A 19,404-nucleotide genomic window follows, 5' to 3' on the forward strand; every position below is an offset into this window, starting at 1 on the left:
CTAGTCCCAAACCTCTCAGGGATGAAATGTGCTTGATTCTCAGAGCAACCCTAGTGAAATCAATCCTAGCCACTCCCATTTGATCTCATTAAAACCATTTAATTTCTTTGTGAAAAATAAGATGATATCAAAGAATAAATTGTGGTGGGCTGGCCCCGTGGCATACTGGTTAAATTCAGTGTGCTCTGCTCCAGCAGCCCAGGTTTGGTTCCTGGGCACAGACCTACACCACTCATCAGCAGCCATGCTGTGGCAGTGACCCACGTACAAAACAGAGGAAGACTGGCACAGATGTTAACTCAGGGTGAATCTTCCTTAGTAAAAAAAAAAAGGGGGGAGGGGGGCAGCCCCATGGCCGAGTGGTTAAGTTCGTGCGCTCTGCTACGGTGGCCCAGGGTTTCACCAGTTTGGATCCTGGGTGTGGACATGGCATCGCTTGACAAGCCATGCTGTGGCAAGTATCCCATGTATAAAGTAGAGGAAGATGGGCAGGGATGTTAGTTCAGGGCCAGTCTTCCTCAGCAAAAAGAGGAGGATTGACGGCAGATGTTAGCTCAGGGCTAATCTTCCTTAAAAAAAAAGAAAAGAGGGGCTGGCCTGATGGCTGAGTAGTTAAGTTTGTGCGCTCCACTTTGATGGACCAGGGTTTCACTGGTTCGAATCCTGGGCGCAGACATGGTAACGCTCATCAAGGCATGCTGAGGTAGTGTCCCACGTACCACAACTAGAAGGACCCACAACTAAAATATATACAACTACGTACTGGGGGGCTTTGGGGAGAAAAAGAAAAAATAAAATATTTTTTTAAAAAAGAATAAATTGTGGAAACGACAAGGTGGAAGTCTGACCCTATTTTAGCTGTTCTCAGGGGGCACAAGGGTGCTGAGAGTGGTTTTCATCTGCCTCCTGCCTCCTTGAGACCCAGCTGGCCTGAGTGTGTATGAAACAGGACCTTCTCCCTGGGTCAACCTGGCTGGGGGGTACCCCTAGGTGCCCGGCTCTCCATTGTGGCGGCTGCCCTCTCGGTTCCACATCTCGTTCTCCTGCCGAAGCCGCTGGTTCTCCGTGCGGAGCCTCTCTACCTCAGCAGCCAGCTCCTCCACCTGGCGACAGGGCTGCCGGCTGATGCACCCTTGCAGCTGCTGCAGTCTCCTTGTCTCCTCCTCGGCCTGTGACAGCCGCCTCTCCAGATCCAGGTAGTCTTGCACCAGCTCCTGCTTGCTGAGGCCCTGGAGGCGCTCGGTGTGGTAGCGCTCGTAAGCCTCCGAGAAATCCCTCTGCTGGAACTCACCATGAACTTGGCCCCCGTCGCTGTCCCCTGCCTCACTGTCCCCGCTGGAGCCTGGGTGGGAGGCCCCATGGGGCACATCCAAGTTGGGCTCCACAGGGTCTCGGTCATTCATCAGGAACTGGGTGGTATTGTAGGGGGCCACGGGCTGGCCTTTGGCGAACATCTCCTCACGGACTCGGGAGGCTCTCTGGCCCTGCCTCTCATCCTGCTGTCGCTTCTCAGCCCAGCTCAGCTCCAGATAGGGCCGCCAGTGCCGCCTGCGCTTTGACGGCCGCCGTCGGTGCCTCTTCCGGCCCAGCACAGCCTCTCCCGAGCAGCTCCCTGGGCTCCGGGTCCAGGGACCCCTAGTTTTCCAGCCCAGGCCACCGCCAGTCCCAGGAGGATCTTCCTCCTCCAAGCGGCTTTCCATCTGGGGTGTCAGGGGCAGGGAACCACCAGGGTCATGAGGCTCAGGGCGGGTTGTGGGGCTCCCAGGGGTGCCAGAAGTCTAAAGAGAGAGGACAATGGAGGACGGATCACAGACAGTCTGTCCCTGGTGGTGGAATCCTTCCCCATCCACCCAGCCTGAAGCTGACCTTCCCACACCCAGCTACCTTGGTCCCTCTCTAGCCCCATCTGTATGTTTATGGGCTTACCTGCTACTGTTTGCCCCCAACCCTCCCCACGCAAATTCAGGCTGAAAACAGGAATTTGGCCTGTGTATTTCACTCCGTAATTTCAATGCCTAGAACGGTAGTTAGCACAGAGTAGGCACTCACTAAATACCGTTTGAATGAACGAAGCAGGAGGAGGAAATGGGATGGAAAGTGCCTGCTGATGCATTTCGGGGATCAGAAGCCCAAGGAGCACTGCTCTTCCCTCTTCCTACAGCGCGTACCTTTCAGACAGAGCTGGCTTCTTGGGCAAGTGGCCTGTGCAGTCACACAGAGCCCCTGTTCATAAAGGCCCCATGCTCTGCTTAATGCTCTGCTGTTACTGTCTTGTACTTCTTAATAATTTCTGAATAAAGAGCCCTTTGCACTGAGCCCCACAAATTATGTAGCAAATCCTGCTTCCAGCTATGTCTATGGCTGACTCTTTTTCATCCTTTAGGGCTTAGTTCCAATGTCCCTTCTTCAAAGAGGCCCTCCCTGACCACCCAACCTAAAGTAGTCCCCTCATCTCCCCTTCCCAGTGCCTCCCTATCGCCTGACACAGTTAATGTCCCATGTAGCATTTAGCACGTTACCATTTACCATCTGTCTTCCTCCTGTAAGAATGTGTCTTGTCAGACTCATTACAGGAGACAAACTGGTGGTTACCAGAGATGGGAGGCGTTGTTGGGGGTGGGCAAAATAGGTGAAGGAGATTAAGAGGTACAAACTTCTAGTTATAAAATAGGGCCCGGCCCGGGGCGCAGGAGTTAAGTGTGCACGTGCCGGTTTGGATCCCGGGTACGGACATGGCACCGCTTGGCACACCACGCTGTGGTAGGCATCCCACATATAAAGTAGAGGAAGATGGGCACGGATGTTAGCTCAGGGCCAGTCTTTCTTGGCGAAAAGAGGAGGATTGGCAGCAGTTAGCTCAGGGCTCATCTTCCTCAAAAAAAAATAAATAAATAAATAAAATAAAATAAAATAAAATAAATAAGTCACAGGGATGTAATGGATAGCATAGGGAATATAGTCCATAATATTGCAATAACTTTGTATGGTGACAGATGCTAACTAGACTTATTGTGGTGATCATTTTGTAATGTATATAAATATCGAATCACTACGATGTACATCTGAAACTAATAGGATATTGTACATCAATTATAATTCAATTTAAAAAAAAAAGAATGTGCCTCATCTCTGCAGTTCACCACTGTGTCCCTACACATGGCCAAGGTAAGTGCTCAATGAATACATGTTAAATGACATAAACCCCTAAGAGAGGGGGATCCAAAAGATATTAGAACACGAGACTCTCCTTTCAGTCATTCTAGGGTGAAGAAGATGAGAGAATTCTAGAATATATCTAAGAGGTGGGAAGGATTCTGTCAAGACAGTGTGTGTTCAGGGCATCCGTTTATCTGTCGTGGTGAGGGTGGGCGTGTGGGGGACGGAGAATGAATTGCCTGAAGTTTGTGGTTTGGGGAATTCTAATAATAACCACTACCACTGGCATGTTGTTTTATAATGTACAACGCATGGTTCAGAGGCATCCAAGCATGGGTCCACATGCACACATGGTGTGTACCAGGTGACATGGCAGCCCTGGAAGAGTGGAGGGGTATTCTGTGCATTCTGGAGTCTCGGAAGTTCTCTTCGTAATTTGGGATGGGGAATGTTGGAGAGTGCGGGTGTGTGTGGTGTTTGTTGTGTTGTATTGTTACTTCACCCGCAGGGAGACCATCAATCAAGTGACAGGCCTTGGCTCCACCAGTGTCTTTGGCCAAGTGAGACAGAGCTTCTGTCCCTGAGAAAAAGGCAAGGCTGCTGGGACTCTGAGGCAGGGTGGCTTGTGTGTGCGTGCACAATCATTCACCTGCTCCCAGCTCTCAGCAAACGTCCCCTAGTGATCTTTTCCTCCACCCAAGCCAGCCCTGCCCCTCAGCTCCACATGCTGCCTCCCTCCTGAAGGCCTGTCCCCCTACCACAGTTACGACTTTGCAGATAAGCTGTATGATCTGGCGAGTTATTTGCCTTCTCTGAACCTTCTAGCCCTGACATGCCATGAACTCCAAATTAAATAAATCCAGAAAACACTGGAAGTGGCTAAGTAGGTGGGTCAGCGAGCTGAGTTCCTTCCTCACCTATAGGAGCTGTGGGCTAGGGGAGAAGAATGGGCTAGGTGGGAGCAATGAGAGAACACATGGGCCCAGAGGGTTTGGGCTCCTCTTTCCTGATGAGCAGGTGACGTTCTCTGAAGGTCTGATATAATCTGTCTCTCCCCTCTCTCCTGGGTGACATACTACCACCCACCCCCATCCTAAATTATGAACCAATTGTTCAAACTCTTCTGCCTGCTTCCAACTTGATTCTCAGCCTGGACAAAACACAAGGCAGGGTTCTGTAGTCAGAGGACCTAAGTTTAAACCCTCGGTCTTTTGCTTGCTGGCTGCATGGTTCTAGGTATTTCAGCTCTCAGAACTCTAGCCTCTTCGAAATGGAAAAGTCATTCCTACCTTGAAACCATTTCATGAGATACCACAGATTTAGCATCTGACATGTTGCCCAGAGCACAGTAGAGACTCACTTAAAAGCACTGGTTTTTCCAAATCTGCCAACACATCTGAGACAAGAAGCCAGGATCCCAGTTGGCAGGTCCATGTCCAGGGCACCTGGGTGGTTGGGAGGGTGGGGCTTACCTTGGCCGCCTCCAGGGCTGCTGGTGACTCTGTATTACAGTTAGTCTGCTTCGGAGTAGCCACCTTCTTCTGAAAGTTCCAAATCTTTCAGCAGATGCCTTTAACTAGTGACACCTGCTTTAAATAACAGAAAGTGAAGTCCTGAAGTAGAATTTTCAGGAAGACTCTGGCTGCCCCGGTATTTTTTACCAAGGCAGTGGCAGCCATTTTGTAGCAAGACCTTCATTTTCATATGAAGCCTCTGATGGCCGCCTCCACACCCTGGTTTTCACACCTCAAGCCAGCAAGGGGCCAAATGGGAATTAAGGGGCTATCTTCCCAGATTTGTTCCTCAGGCCCCAGGCCAGAGCTTACATCCTATACTGTTCTTCTGGAAGTCACTGAGGCCAGGCTGGCAGCTAGGAAAGTAGGCCTAAGCTTTGTTCCCCCCAACAACCAGGAGACTGCCTGCCCGGAGAGGCGAATATACAGCGATGACCGGGAAAGGCTGGGAGTGGAGTGGGTCAGTGGTTCCAATGAGAAAATACTAGCAGGCTCAGAAGGCGTCCTTTCCCCACTGCCCCCGGAGGCCCCAACCTGGACTGCAGTCTCCCCTCTCCCCTTCCTCCTCCCCCCTCCCCCTTCCCCCCTCCTCCTTTCCCCCTCTCCAAGGCTGGGCTCAAATCAATGCCTCAACAAACACGGCTGGGGCCTGGGCCGAGCCTGGGGCTGAGGTCTTTCCATCCGCAGTGCCTGGCCTGCCTCCCTCCTTCCTCTCAGGACGGGAAACAGAAAAGGGGAAGGAGAAGTCTTTGCACTACAAGCAGCTGGGAAGGAAACCCAACTGGGATAAAGGATGGATTCCTTGGAAACGGGGAAATGGTCCGGGAAGGAAATTTTGCAAAGGCGGAACTGACCTATTTGCTGTCAGGGGCTATGCACACGACTACATCTATGTGTCTTTCTGTACGACCGCCTGTCTGTGCAATTCCCAGCGCCTCAGCCCTAACTCTCGCTGCAGTTACAGCAGCTCTCTGGTCAAGCTGCTCAGGCACTAGGGTTGGGGGGAGGGGACAACCTGGCAGCGCGATGCCTGCTGGGGATTGTAGTTCTTCTAGCTTGGGCAGGCGGATCAACATCCTGTCACGTCAACAGCCACACCGAGAACTCCAAGACCCATCCATCCTTGCGCGAGCGGCGTCCCGCGCTCACCGATACCTCCTTTGATTGGCCAACTCGTCTGCCAATATTCCCCCTTTCGTCAACGATTAGCTGTGCGGAAGGACAACCAGATCCGCCTTTCCAAGCTCAATTAAAGAGTTCATTGATGGCGTTAATCTTTACAGGGCAGAAAATAGATCCGGCTGAGAGGGGAGGGGCCGTGGGCGCGGAGGGATCCTCGGCCCTAGAGGAAGGCGACGAGAAGATCGGTGGCCGCCGCCGCCATTTTGGGCTGGGAGGAGGCAGCGGAGGGACTCGCTGCGCAGTGAGAGCACCCCATGGGGGGTGGTCCGGGCGCGGGGAGAGGCCGGGCCGAGTGGGCTGCCTGAAGTGGCGGCGCCGGGAGACGGCGGGGAGTGGGACCGGGGGCCGGGGGGGTGAAGGTTGGCGTCTCCCCGGCCGGGCCCGGTCCTCAAACCGTCCCGGCAGCCCCACAGCCTCGCCTCTCACGGAGGGCGGGGTTCTTGGGTAATTACCGCGTGTTTCCCGAGACCCCGGTTAGGGAGAGACCGGGTGAAACGACTCCCCTCTGCCGTCCTCCCCCTGGGGCGCAGATCCTGAGGCCGAGCTCTGCCAAGTTCCTCCCCACCCCCATTCGGCCTGGGCATGGCGTTGAGGCCCGGCATGGCGGCACCCCCACCTCGACGGGCGAGGTGGGGGCGACGTCAGGTCCCAAGGGCTGGCGCCGCGGGGGAGGGCGGAGGTCGCAGCACTGGCCGCGGTCCCGAGGGCGGAGAGCCCGGTGCCCCCGCCATCTCCCCCGTACCCCCAGGCCGTCCCGCGGCTCGGGCTGCGGCAAGCACAGCCTCCTTCCTCCTGTAGCAATCACGAACCCCCCTGGGACCCGCCCGAGAGGGGCACGTGGAGACCGTGACGAGCCCAGTACTTGGAAATCTCTGAGCGCTCTTGCCCTCAAGATTTCTCTTCTCCAGCCCCCGTTCTCCGAACGACCTGACCTCGCACGTCGCCAGCCACTTTGGGGAACTCCGAAAGTGTGCTGTTCCACTTCTCTTGAAAGTTTACACCAGAGGGGGATGGGTTTTTGCCCTTTACAGGGTTGGGACACAAAATAACTTAGAGTCACCATGGCTCTGGGAATAAAAGTGGAGCGGCGCATTTTGGGTGCTTCAGGAACATCTGTTTGCATTTTGAAATCTGAGCCATAACTTTTTACCAAAACTTTCGGAGAAATGGCTGTCCTCCGAGAGGAGAAAAAGAACTAATTCCAATGTAATCTTTATGAGACGACCAATTCTTTCCGGTTTAAAGAACTTTTCTGCCACAAACTAAACAAAATGGGGGAGTATTTTGCCATTGGTGCATTGTTAGGGAATCTATTTTGAAACTCCAAGTAATAGAAAATCACTTCTGTAGGTCCTAGGTGCTGCCAAAATAGAAATTACAGTTTTGAGCTACTTCATATATGTGGCGTTTGCGGGGTGGGGGAGACCTGCTTTGAAAAAAATAAACACTCAACCTTATGTTACAGCTGTAGCAGCTTCTTAAAGATTGAAGATTGATGTGAAATTCTTTTCTTGAATTGCCGATTAAACCAGCTGGTTTCCTACTACTTGAAATCTAAATTCAGAGAGATTTATTGCTTAGGGATGTCTTAATTTTTTTCCAAAAAGTCAGTTAAAATTATGCCTAGGTAGGGGCGGGCCCTGTGGCCTAGTGGTTAAGTCCAGGCTTGCTCAGCTTTGGGAGCCAGTTCCCTCGTTCCTGCACCTACACCACTTCTCAGCCATGCTGTGGTGGCAACACACATATAAAACAAAGACTGGCACAGATGTTAGCTCAGGGCTAATCCTCAAGGAAAAAAAAATTATGCCTAGGTAGACTCAAATAGGAGAGTGGGCAGTGAACTTTACATTTGCGGGTGCGCTGTGATGAATCTCATTGCCAGTTACAGATAGTCAGCTCATCCTAAGCCTTTGGCCTTAATAGTAAGAACCTTGAAAGGTTCTTCAGAATTGAAGTCCTGCCCCTCCTATTAAAGTAATTTTGTAAGTTGTAAGAGTGACAGTTCATAGCTTTAACTGTTTTCTCCCTCTGACCCCATCTGTTCTCAGAGAAAGTCTTAGAACTGGATTGCAAAAATATCAAGGTCACCTCCAATTCTTAATCCAAAATTTGAGCCCTTTACTCCTAAGTGAAGCGTTAGTATACTTGATTCATACCGTACGTTGACTTTTGACCTATGTCATGTTCATTTTACACTGTTCACCAGATCAAGAGATAATGCAAGTTAGGAAATGCTGACACTAACTTGGTAGGAGTTAAGTTAACTAGTCATAGGAGCTGAAAAAGGCTTTAAAGATTATTTTTGTGGTTCTGTGAAGAATTTAATGAAGGAGGATCCCAGACTGATTCATCCTCCATTGTGAAGTAATCTAGTTAAACCTTTGGATGCTCCTAAGTGGAGAATTCTGTACCAGGTGCAGAAATTTGTTACTCATTTATAAAGAAGAAAGCTTATCATCCTTAAGGTTGACCCATAAGTTTTTCCATTCCTTGATAAGAAAAGTTGGAAATAAAATTAATGGTCCCTTGGTTATCTACTGACTGAAACAGAGGACTGGAAGTTAGGAACTCCAAGTTCAATTTCTGTGTGTGCTATCACTGACTTGGTTGGCTTGACTAGAGCCCAAATCCTGAAGATGAGGCCAAACTGGTCGTTTTGCTGCTGAGTCTATCCACCTAATGTTCAACAGCCCTTCAACTTCCTCCTTAGCTCTTCCCTTTCAGATGAGTTGCTTTGTGGTTTATGACAAATTCTACAAACCCTATATGCCTCAGTTTCCTAATTTAAAAATGGTATCAATGCTGCCTCCCTCATAAATAGCTTGAGGAGTCACTACTCCTTAGTAGCTATGTAAACATTTACTTGCTATAACTTCGTTATTTGGGAACTTCAGAACTTTTGCTTCAAAGGCTATTTGGGAGGCCTGCCTTACCAAAGTGTGGCCTTGGTTGCCCATGGCAGCACAAAGGGTGGCCATCCAAATAGGGTTAACAAGGGTCAGTCTCTTGGGGGTACCAAGCAGTTGTCATTGTGAAGTCCTCGATGTTTTACATTTCCCTGATGGCCATCCCCTGGGGACTAGTGGCTGTGTGTGAGCAGGATTCATTGACGGGTAGGAGTGATTCTTTGCAGCAGTCCTCTTCAAGATGAAGGTGCTTGCTTCTGAACTATTTGATTTCCACACTTAATCAGTTTTTTACTCTCTTGTGTTTAGCTCTCACCATCCTCCTCTGTCCTTTCTCTCTTTTTTTTTTTTGAGGAAGATTAGCCCTGAGCTAACATCTGCTGCCAATCCTCCTCTTTTTGCTGAGGAAGACTGGCCCTGAGCTAACATCCGTGCCCATTTTCCTCTACTTTCTATGTGGGATGCCTGCCACAGCATGGCGTGCCAAGCGGTGTCATGTCCACACCCGGGATCTGAACTGATGAACCCCCAGCCGCTAAAGCTCAACGTGTGAACCCTAACCACTGTGCCACCAGGCCAGCCCTGTCCTTTCTAAGTTCAAATGTTTTGCTGTTTTATTAAGTACACTTTTAGTAATAACTAAGGAGGAAAGTAGAACTAACCTCTTAGACATTCCCTTCCATCCTCCATCTTCTGTGTTTGCCTGAAAGTTGTACTGGAGTTATTCAGGTATACAGAATTATGTGTTTAAAGTAGGCTTTGGAACTTCAGATTAATCTCCTCTGACCCTCTGGAGGCTGGGACAAGTTCTGCTGAGTAGCTTACAAGAGCAGTGATGCTATCATTTTCTCAAATTCTTGTGCTTGGAGCACTCTGAAACTCTCACATTTTCCTTCAGGAATATCCTTTTTGCTCACTGCAGACCCAGGGCTTATTAACGCTTCACACAAAGTCAGTGGATGTGTCAAATAGAATATGAGTTCAGATGAGAGTTTACAATTCCCTTCTGAATTTTTGCTCTTTGAAAAAAATTTTAACTAAATGTAACTGCTCTTGGTGTTGTATTGAGAAAAAGATCACATTGGCTATCAAAACACTTTCCAACAGTTTTGTGTAGCAGCTCAACCATTGGAAAGAATTTTGTTGGTGTGCAAAGGTTTATTAGTAAATTACTACGATAATTCCTGCTCTTGTCCATGTTGTTACATCATTTGTCATAATTGAACCGCCTCTGAGTAAACCCAAGAAAGAGTTTATTCAGGAGGATTTGTGAGAGCTAAATTATTGATCTGTATAAACGCAGCCTCTGTTTTTCCAACAAGAAGTGGAATGAGGTTCTAACCTTTCCAATATTCAAAGACAACTGGCAAAATTGGCCAAACGTTGAATCTTTGCCTCCTAGACTGTATATTTTGTCCCACTTGCAAAGTATGACTATTACCCTTTGGTCAGCAGATCCCACTGTTCAGGGCCTGAATTTGAATTACTTTTCATTTCTAGCATCCAACATTTCTACTTTATGGGCGAAAGAATAGTAAAGTGGAATTTTACTCCAATGATTTTGTCAAATGTGAAAAATAATTAATGTCAAAAAAAACCCAAACCCACAAACTTAAATGTACTTAGGTATAAGTGCTATCTTAACTCTAGCCAACTTTTCCATCACACTGTGTGAATATTTGTTGCCAGCTGTTCTGGTAAGTGGCCAGGGGGATACCTGTGGTGCCTTACCTAATATGTGACTAAATATAGCCAGCTCTTGATTTTCTGAAGGTGAACTATTCAGATGTGGATTTTGTTTTTTATCTCTGTGGATTTCCTCTTTGGTTTCTCTAACTTTTGAATTCATTAGGGTAAAGTATATTTATTTACATTTCCCCAAGCAAAGGATTTTTATTTTATTCTGGATGAAGTGAAAATTAAAATATTGATCAAGTGGGCAACTGCTCTGGTCTTAAAAAGAACCAATAATAATCATACCAATGGTACCTTACTATTGTATAGCACATTTTCATGCTATCTTGGTTAATCCTTATAGCAGTTATGTAAAGTAGCCACGGCCCCATTTTGCTGACGATGAATGAGGCTCGGAGCATAAGAGATGTGTCCAGGGTTGCATTGCTAGTATATGTTAAAGGTATGACTAGGACTCTAGTTTTTGACTCCTAATCTGGTCTAATTTTTATGATGTTTCCTCTCTTTAGAGATGCCTAGTCTGTTTTTCAGAACTAAACCAGTCTGGAACTCCCTGGCTTTCTGTCCTACAAACTGAAATCTAAAGGGTCTTGTCTCCTGAGGGCCGCTTTATGTTACAGGCTAGCCCAAGAAAAGTTTTCCTTACTCAAAGGAGGATTAAGCTGTCCAGCCAGCTCTCAACGTTTGGGAAGTGCTTTGCCCTGGCTGGATTAACCAGGTCCCAGTATGAGAAAGGGAACAAACTGAAATTGCCAGTGTGTAAGCATGGTCTTTTGAGCAGCTCAATTAAAATGTTTGGCAGAGAGGACTTTAGTTAAGGCTAGAGCGGCCTTGAGGATCATTTGTCATCACACACTCCTGTTAATATAGTAATTAAAAGTCTTTTCTCTCTGCTTTGAGAGCAATATGCTAGTCAGGTGTTTCAATGTAGAAAGTGTTGACGTAAAACTGAAATTTCCCACAAACTTCACCATTCTAAGAACATAAATGCAATGTAGTAAGACGCCAGTGCCTTTGAAAGCAAAATTCAGACAGAAAGTTGCATATCTCAGGGTAAATCAAAGTAATTTATGAGAGTTACTAAAAACTAAGTATTTGTATTTTTTAAAGACTGGACCGAATTTTTCTCCTAAAACACACTTTTTTTCTGATGATAAATGCACTTACAGAGTCTTTCTAAGACTAATAGTAGGGGAAACAAGATCGTTATACTTAAATCCGTCTTATTAAGAAGAGGTTCTAGAATCAGAGGTTAACACTGCTGCATCCTACAGGACAGTCAGAATGAGGCTTCTGCTCTGCACTGTGAAGCCAGAGGGCAGTGTTGCTGCCTTTCCACTGGGCAGCCGAGTTTCTGGGACTGCTGCATGACGTCATAGCAGAAGGAAAATTAAAAACACGAAGAAAACTATTTCAAAATAGACATTTAATATAATTTTTAGGCCAAAGGAAAAACTGGTTATACATTGTCTCCAGTGGACCATCTGCCAGAATAGAGCCAGCTCAGTCCAGCTTTGAAGGCCCTGAGTCAGTCTTGACCAGCATAATTTCCTTTGATTCATTGATTTGTATATGCTTCTTATGCATCGTAAGATGCATGTCTCTCCTGAAGTTCCCACCACCTCCACTATTTCGTTTAGCTGCAAAAGCAAGCTTCCCAGTGGAAGGGTTTTTTTTCTTTCCTTGCAGGGGTGCTTAACCTTCAAGGAGTCTGACAACCTCATGATTCTCTTGAACCCTCTCCCCAGAAAAATGTACATGTAACACAATTCTATGTGTAATTTCGTGGGGTTCATGGACCCCAAGGCCCCCTATCATTTCTAAGGCCCTCAGTTAAAGACCAGAACCCCTGTACTAGCGATGCCATTGCCCTAGGGAAACACTGACACAGGGCAGGTAAAGATGGGCTGGGTTAATGATGGTGACAGGAGGGAAGAATCTAATTTCTTACTACTTTAATTTTGAGGCAGAAATTAATTCCTAGGGGCCTCCCTGCATTTTCAAGAGCAGAACTTCTCAAGAACCTAAGCAGCTATCAGTGCAGGAGATTGAAAATAGCGGCTGTACAGGGTTCCCACTCAGCCCCTAAGGAGTTAAATTAGCTCCGTAACCAGAAGCTTTACATTTGGTTTGCAGTGAGGGGCATTTCTAATTTTAGTTTGACCCTCATGGAAAGGTGGACAGCTCCTATTCCTTTTTTTGGTATAGGGAGCCCCTAAGTATTGGACAATTAGGGTAAGTCCTTGGAATGCCCCAAACAGCCATTTCCTCTATAAATCCAATATTCCCTACCTCTCAACATCATAAAGAGCTGCCCAGGTTTATCCAGCCATTGCTTGCACTAAGCAAGAAGTTTACCAAGAGCCTCTTCCAGGCATCAAGGAACTCATTCCAGCCTTATTGGGGGAGGAGGGGGTGGTCACTAAAATGAAGCTGTCAATTGTCTAACCTAACAAACTTCCAAGTTAGGTTTACATTTTTGTTAATAAGCTTTGAAAGGCTATTGAAAAGCAGAATTAAATTTTAAGCTTCTGATTGTAGCCACTTTCTACTCCCCAAACACCCAAAGCTGGTTTATTTCTCCAGCATCAAGAAAGAAAACCAAGGCACTAGAAAGCAAGCACACTTAAGTACTGCAGATAATGAAACTTTATATTTTGCCTGAACTGTATATTTTTGCACACTGAAACCCATTCAAGGGAAAACTCGGGCAAATTGAAAATTTTCCCATTAAAAATTCTTTTTGCAAACTGACAATAATTCCCTTACCCCCCCAAGTGCAATCTCATAAAATTAAATCAGTACTATTTTGAATTAGCTCTAGAAATCACACAAACTATGTTACATTTACAAATATTAAATTTATTATAACTAGAATGAATTTAATGGTTCTCAAATTTGGCCACCTTATTGATCCGTTTAAGGAGGGGGTTTTTAACAGAAAAATGCATTATAACTTGGTCAAATTACTTACACATTAAAAAAAAGACCTTCTAAAAAGGAAAACAAAAGCAACCCTTGAGTTTCACATAATTGAAGAACAGGAGAAAGCACAGCAAGCTACATCATAGCTAAATTTACCAAACCAACCAAAGCCGGAGGGATTTTCTCTGCTGATTATGTGTCATAAAAAGGTCCATTGTCTTATATACACATGTATATAATGTTACATTCCATCACTGTAAAAAGTCCCCTTTACCCCCTCCCCCCAAAAAGTTTCAGTCTAGTCTCCAAACTTGGACAGCGGCGCTCGCTCCTGCTGCCGGTGCAGTTCGTTCTCCGTCAGCAGCTGGAGGTTCTCGGCGCGCAGCCGGTCCAGCTCCAGCTCCAGCTCCCGCACTCGCGCGTCGTCGCCGCCTAGCCGCTTGCTTTCCAGCCGCAGCCGGTTATTCTCGTCCTCCATGCGTGAGAGGCACTTCTCCAGCTCCAGGTACTCCTTGATGAGCTCCTGCTTGCTCATGTTCTGCAGGCTCTCCGCGTGGTATCGCTCGTATGTCTCCGAGAAGTCCCGCTGCAGAAACTCGCTGCCGTCTCCTCCCATCCCGTCGCTGCCCCCATCCTCTTCCCCCGCTTCTTCCATAAAGTCCTCATCGCTGGTGTCGTCGGATTTGGCGGCGGCTCGCTTGGGGTACAGACCGGTTTTGAGATCCGGCTCCTCCTGGTCGTGATCATCCATAAGGAACTGCGTGGTGTTATAGGGCGCGACCGGCTGGCCCTTGGCGAACATCTCGGCTCGAATCCTCGAAGCTCGCAGGCTCTGTTTCTCGTCGAACTTTTTCTTCTCCTCCCAAGTCAACTTGTAGTACGGTTTCCAATGCCGCTTCTTCTTGGAGGGACGTCTCCTATGTTTTTTCTTGCCCAGCTGTCTCTGCTGCTGTCCCCACGCCTCCTCGCCCCCTGCGGCAGGAGCCCCCAACTTGTTAGCCTCAGAGTCAGGACAGGGCTGGGCGAGCGGCTCGGCCCCGGGTCTCGGTTCCCCTCCTGCCACCGGCGGGGGGGCGCCGCCAGCGGACAAGTCGTCTCCATTATGACTCTTCTCGCCCGCTTCCAGGCAGCCAGATTCTGGACACATCTGGGTCTGCAGGGGAGGCGGCTGGGGCTCCAGGCTCCCTTCCCCCTCTAGCCCCGGACGGCCATCCGACTTGGGGGACGCTCTCGATTGCCACCTACTGTCCTCCTTGGGCACCCGCTCCTCCGCGCCTGGGGGGCGATCGGGGTTCCGCTCTTCATGGACAGCAGCAGCACCTGTACAGTTGCTAGTTTGAGGCTGGTGCTGATATTCCGACAAAAGTGGTTCGGCCATGGCTAAGAGAGTCCTCTTCTAGAAGTTTGAAAAATTTTGGCTGTAGGTCCTTAAAAAAAGAGGTTTTTCTTTTGTTTTAAAAAATGTCCAACCGAGTCTTCTTCGGTCTGTAATTCCTGCAGTGACGCCTTCAGCCAGTCCTTCTGTCAGCAAACTCCAATTGCAACTTGGGGAGCTCAAGTCAGTAAAGGGTTAAGCGCCCACAGCGCAGCCAGCTAGCGGGTCCAAAGGGGTGCAGCAGCAGGAACAGTACGTAATGTGGAGAGGGGGTGGGCCTCAAGCGTCCCCGCAGAGCGCCCCCACGATCGAGGAGTTGGTGGGCAAGGAGATAAGGTTGCGTCCAACGGGTTAAACCCAGCCCCGAAGGAGTTAAAACTACCCGATGACGCTGCCTCCGAGGGGCCGGATCCACAAAGGGTTAAATCCCCTGCCGCAGAGCCCACAAGGGGTTAAAGTCCCAAAGCCACCTCCTCCCACTTCCACGGGTGTCGCTCCAACCCGAGCTCCCAGTTCCCTAGGCCCGGCCGGAGCCTTAGCCGAGGACAGACAAACTCATCTCCCCTTTGGCTCGATGCTCTGTTCAGCTCAGTTCTCCTCCGCCTCCTCCTCTTTTCCTCCCTCCCTCCTCCCCCTTCCGACAGCGCCTCTTCCGCCTCCTCCCCCGACTTCCCCTCCCAACCTGCCTCTCCACCTGCCAACTTCCAACTGCTGCCTCCTAGCCCTCTGCGCCCCTTTTATATAGAAGCTTGTCCGCCCCGCCCACGCGCATGCGTAACAGAGTCCCCATCGCAGGAAGCTGGGAGTCGTAGTTCTCATCGCTCAGGCCCGCCGTCCTTGCGCGCCGTGCGACGTAGCCAATCCCAAAACGCGTAGGGGGCGTCTTCCAGGCCGCCTCCTTCCATCGCTTATCCCTCGCTGGAGAAACGTGAGCGACCATTGGTTAAGAGGCACGCGTCTCCCCGCGGAAGGAAGACCAATCGCAGAGAAGATGGGGCGGATTCTGGACCATACCATTCTGCTTCAGGAATACGAGAAGATTCCATGGCCTATGAGGGCCCACAGAGAATATTTTTATGAAAAGGTGCGTTTTAAAGGCTATTATCGTATTGTGTCCTCAGCGGAAGGGTTCTGAAGGTCATAAACATTTGTTAACTAAAGCAAAAATGGTTTATTCCTAAAAAGTAGTCCCTAAAGTGTAAAAGAGGATTAAATCCTATAAAGAGAGATATTGGCCCACGGCTAATAACTCTCGATTCGTAATATTACAGGAATGTCTTCAAGGTATGTGGTTAGTGCCTGGAACTGACATTTGCAGAAGGAAATTGTGAACACATTTTTTAAAAAACGAAAAGCGCATGAAGAAGTAAACAAATGAAGAATAAAAAGTGCCGCCTTAAAGGGACAGTGTGACCGCGTTAGCACAGTAGCCTCGGACTAGGCCTCGGAAGATGAGAAGGCAGGTTCGAGTCCCGGGTGACGTCCACTCTCAGACTGGCTTCAGGACCCTTGGGCGAAAAGTGACCGAATCCCAGCCCCAGCCTAGACTTTCAGGGCCACCGCCGCCCCAGGGACCAGTGCAAAATGGTGGGCCGTGAGACTCTCCCCTGGGCTGGGATCCGGGAAACGCGGGATGTGCGCCCGCGGGGAGGCCTCTGCCTCCTGGGCCTCAGCTTCTGCCGAAGAAAATGGCCTCCTGGGGCCGAATTGGTCTCTTTACTTCCGAGGTGACCGGGAATATTTTCTGAGCCCAGACAGGAGTCGGGGCAGGCTGACGAGCCTCTTTGTTGGGGAGGGGTTCGAAATTAATAACAGGTTTAAAAAATCAACCCTGGCTAGGCGAGAGAGAAGGGGGTATCATCCACAGAGGCTCTTTCTCATCAGAGGGCGCTGAGCAACATGGAGAAGGAGGCATAGCCACAAGGAGGAGGCCTTGCCCAGAAATGGGGGCAGGGGATTCTGGCCCAGGAGAGTGTGTGTTTGTGTGTGTGTGTGTGTGTGTGTGCGTGCGTGCGCGTGCGCGCGCGCGCGCAGGGGGGAAGGAGCACATACTATCCTTGAGAAAATTCTCCAGATTACAAACTCTTGCCCAGAGGACAGGGCCCAGGAGTAGCCTAAACCCTCTACTCTAATCACTTAGGCCTAAAATCTCGGAGTAATCCCAGTTTCTTTCTCTTGCCACACCCCCAGTGACCCGTTTGGGTTAATTCTTCCTTCACAGTAATGTGTTACATTCCAAGCACTCTCCACTGTATAATGTTCTTTTACACACAGAACCATTTGACCCCCCCGCTACAGCCCAGTGAGTTAGGGTAGGAATTATTGTCTCCATTTTAAAGATAAGAAATCTCTAAGACTCGGAGAAGTTAAGTGACTTGTCCAAAGTCATGGGACAACTAAGTGACAATTCCAGCAGGAGCAAAGGTCTTTGTGACCCCTGTGCCATTTTACTTTTTCTCCTAAACACAAAATTCCCTTTTTTCTCAAGAACTCTGGATTTAGTTCCTGTTCATTCCTAACAGCACCAGCCTAACTCAGGCCCTTATTTCTTCGTTTAGCAAACACTTCTTAGGAGAGCACAATGATAAATAAAACGTCATCCTTGCTGCTCATGGACTGTGTGGAGAGCATCAAACCACAGCGAGCCAAAATGGCAAGTGCAGAAAATCCCGGTAGGAGCTGGTGAGCCAAGCTGCTTAGGAGTTCATTGTGGACAGGATTCATGGGGGAGGTGACTTTTTCGCTGTCTCTGAAGGATGAAGAGTTTTCGGGCAAACGTGGCATGAAGAAGGGCATTCTGTGAAAAGCAAGCATCGCGTCCAAAGAAAGGACTTGTCTGGGAACTCAGGAGTGGTTCAGTGGGGAGGTAGTGACTGGCATGCCCAAAGGGAGAGGCAAGCAAGAGTGCCTCTGGGGCAGTCCAGGTGTTTTGAAATTGACCATCCCAGCCTGTTTTCCCTCGGCTTCCAAGAACTCAGGTCTATCTGAAAAGCTTGCCCTCCTCCATCAGTCATGCAGGAGGCTCTCTGGGAGCAAGAGTTGCCCCTCACACTGGGAGCTCCCTGGGGAAAGGGGTTTTTGCGGTGAATTTCACTAGGAGTCAGAGACCTCCAAATTGTTACATTTTCAGACTCAAGAGGACTCCTGGGTACCCTCAATCAGGAGATTTGGAAGGTCCAGCTGAGCCCAGCCTCAGTTTGCTGGACAGGGCTCAGCTGTATGGGCTCATTTGTCATATTGGGGCAGGGGTGGGATTCTAGGTGGTGTCATAGGTTGTGGAATTCTGGAATTCTATCAAACGAGGCCCAGCACCTTGATATTGGCTGAGTTTTAACCCTTTGGCAGGAACTTTACAGTCCTGGTCATTTAAACTCCAGGACTCCCTTATGGTGAAGAGATCATCCTTATTTCACAAACAAGGCAACCCAGGCTCAGAGCAGTTAAGAATCTTGCCAAGTCACACAGCTAGTGTGTGCAAGTGGCGGAGCTGGCTTCTGTCCCACGACTGCATCCCCAACACCAATTTGGTCCCTCCCACTGCCCTGCTGTTGTCCACCCTTAACACGGGAGTTTATATTGAGCCTCTCTGCGTATAACCCTGGGCTAGATGGCAGAGCAAGAGGGCCTGTATGTTTGTTCTGAGGGATGCCCTCCTCGCCTTGAGAAAAGGACTGACAGAGTGACGCTGGCTTCCAGTGGGACGAATGATGGCCAAGCCTGAGGCAGTGGTCAAGGCCAGGGGCTGACAGAGGGAACTCATGAGTTTAAGGGTCTCCAAGGAGGGGCCTTCAGAACTGCCTCTTCCTCACCCAGGGGCAGGAAGGGCCTGGGGCCCAGGTGGTGACAGCTGCAGAGGCCTCAAGGCTGCTGCAGCCCTCCGCGGGTGGGGACCCTGGCAAGGGCCTCTGCCACGCCAACGCTGGGAGGCGCTGAGTGGCGGGTTCCCCACCGAATACTGGCCAGGGCTAGAGCCTGGGCGGCCCAGGGGGCGATGACCGGACTGGCATTGACCAGAGAGAGGCCAAGGCCGCCAGGCAGTGAGGGAAGTAAGTTCGGAGCCCGAGCAGCCTGCAGCAGGCGGCGGCACCGGGGGTCTGTGCCCACGCGGGTGCTCTGCCGCCCCGGACCGGGGCTCTCCCGTAGGGCCTCGCCCCCACTCCTCAGGGTGGGGCGCGGCGAGGCTCCCGCCGCGTCTTGGCCATCCAGAAAGTTCCCTGGGAAAGCCGGAGCGCGGAGGTCACGGGGAGGGGCCCCAGGAGCGAGCAGCAGAGGAGGGGGAAGCGGGCCATGGGCACTCCTGAGGCCGCGGTCTCGGGACCCCGACCCTAGGCCCAGCGCGCGGGGCAGGGAGCAGCGGCCCTCTCTCCGGGGACGAGGGAGCCCAGGCCCCGGCTCCGCCCAGCTCCCCTCCTCCCCGCCACCCCCCGCTCGCCGGACCCCCGACGGGTTTGGGGGCGGGGCCGTGCCCTTGGCCCCTCCCCCGGGCGCCGCGCCCCGCCCCTCCGGCGGACCCCGGCTGTCCCTCCGGGCCTGCGTTTCCTCCAACCCCTGTGTCCCTTCGCTGCCCCGGGAGGACGGAAAGTCTTCCTCCCGTAGGAACGCCGCCCGTTGGCCTCTCGGGGCCGTCCGCAGGGACCCTGGGGGAGGGGCA

The 19,404-nt window shown here is 50.1% G+C and overlaps 2 protein-coding genes and 2 long non-coding RNA genes across 4 annotated transcripts; 2 read left to right on the forward strand and 2 right to left on the reverse strand.

Moving 5' to 3' along the window:
- Positions 1–85: 85 nt before the first annotated feature.
- HEXIM2 (HEXIM P-TEFb complex subunit 2) lies at positions 86–4,983 on the reverse strand. The gene is given in 3 exon segments (XM_023652378.2): positions 86–1,778; positions 4,629–4,700; positions 4,702–4,983. Coding segments are annotated over 3 exon segments (1,023 nt in total). The 5' UTR covers positions 4,861–4,983; the 3' UTR covers positions 86–986.
- A 1,005-nt stretch (positions 4,984–5,988) lies between these two features.
- On the forward strand, positions 5,989–7,398 carry LOC106783165 (uncharacterized). Its single transcript, XR_001380765.3, has 2 exons — positions 5,989–6,093; positions 6,651–7,398. It is a non-coding gene; the product is annotated as an uncharacterized lncRNA (long non-coding RNA).
- Positions 7,399–13,294: 5,896 nt separating this feature from the next.
- HEXIM1 (HEXIM P-TEFb complex subunit 1) lies at positions 13,295–16,137 on the reverse strand. Its single transcript, XM_001488570.6, has one exon. It carries the CDS (start codon positions 14,754–14,756, stop codon positions 13,677–13,679), a length of 1,080 nt encoding a protein of 359 aa, XP_001488620.1. The 5' UTR covers positions 14,757–16,137; the 3' UTR covers positions 13,295–13,676.
- Positions 16,138–16,178: 41 nt separating this feature from the next.
- Positions 16,179–17,365, forward strand: LOC138916124 (uncharacterized). Its single transcript, XR_011422881.1, has 2 exons — positions 16,179–16,340; positions 17,312–17,365. It is a non-coding gene; the product is annotated as an uncharacterized lncRNA (long non-coding RNA).
- Positions 17,366–19,404: the final 2,039 nt, after the last annotated feature.

Source organism: Equus caballus, chromosome 11, assembly GCF_041296265.1.
Source record: "Equus caballus isolate H_3958 breed thoroughbred chromosome 11, TB-T2T, whole genome shotgun sequence".
In the NCBI taxonomy this organism is placed as follows: domain Eukaryota; kingdom Metazoa; phylum Chordata; class Mammalia; order Perissodactyla; family Equidae; genus Equus; species Equus caballus.

Bases quoted from the DNA above. Each gene is read 5' to 3' on its own strand.
- HEXIM1 (XM_001488570.6), bottom strand. From the start codon at position 14,756: ATGGCCGAACCACTTTTGTCGGAATATCAGCACCAGCCTCAAACTAGC.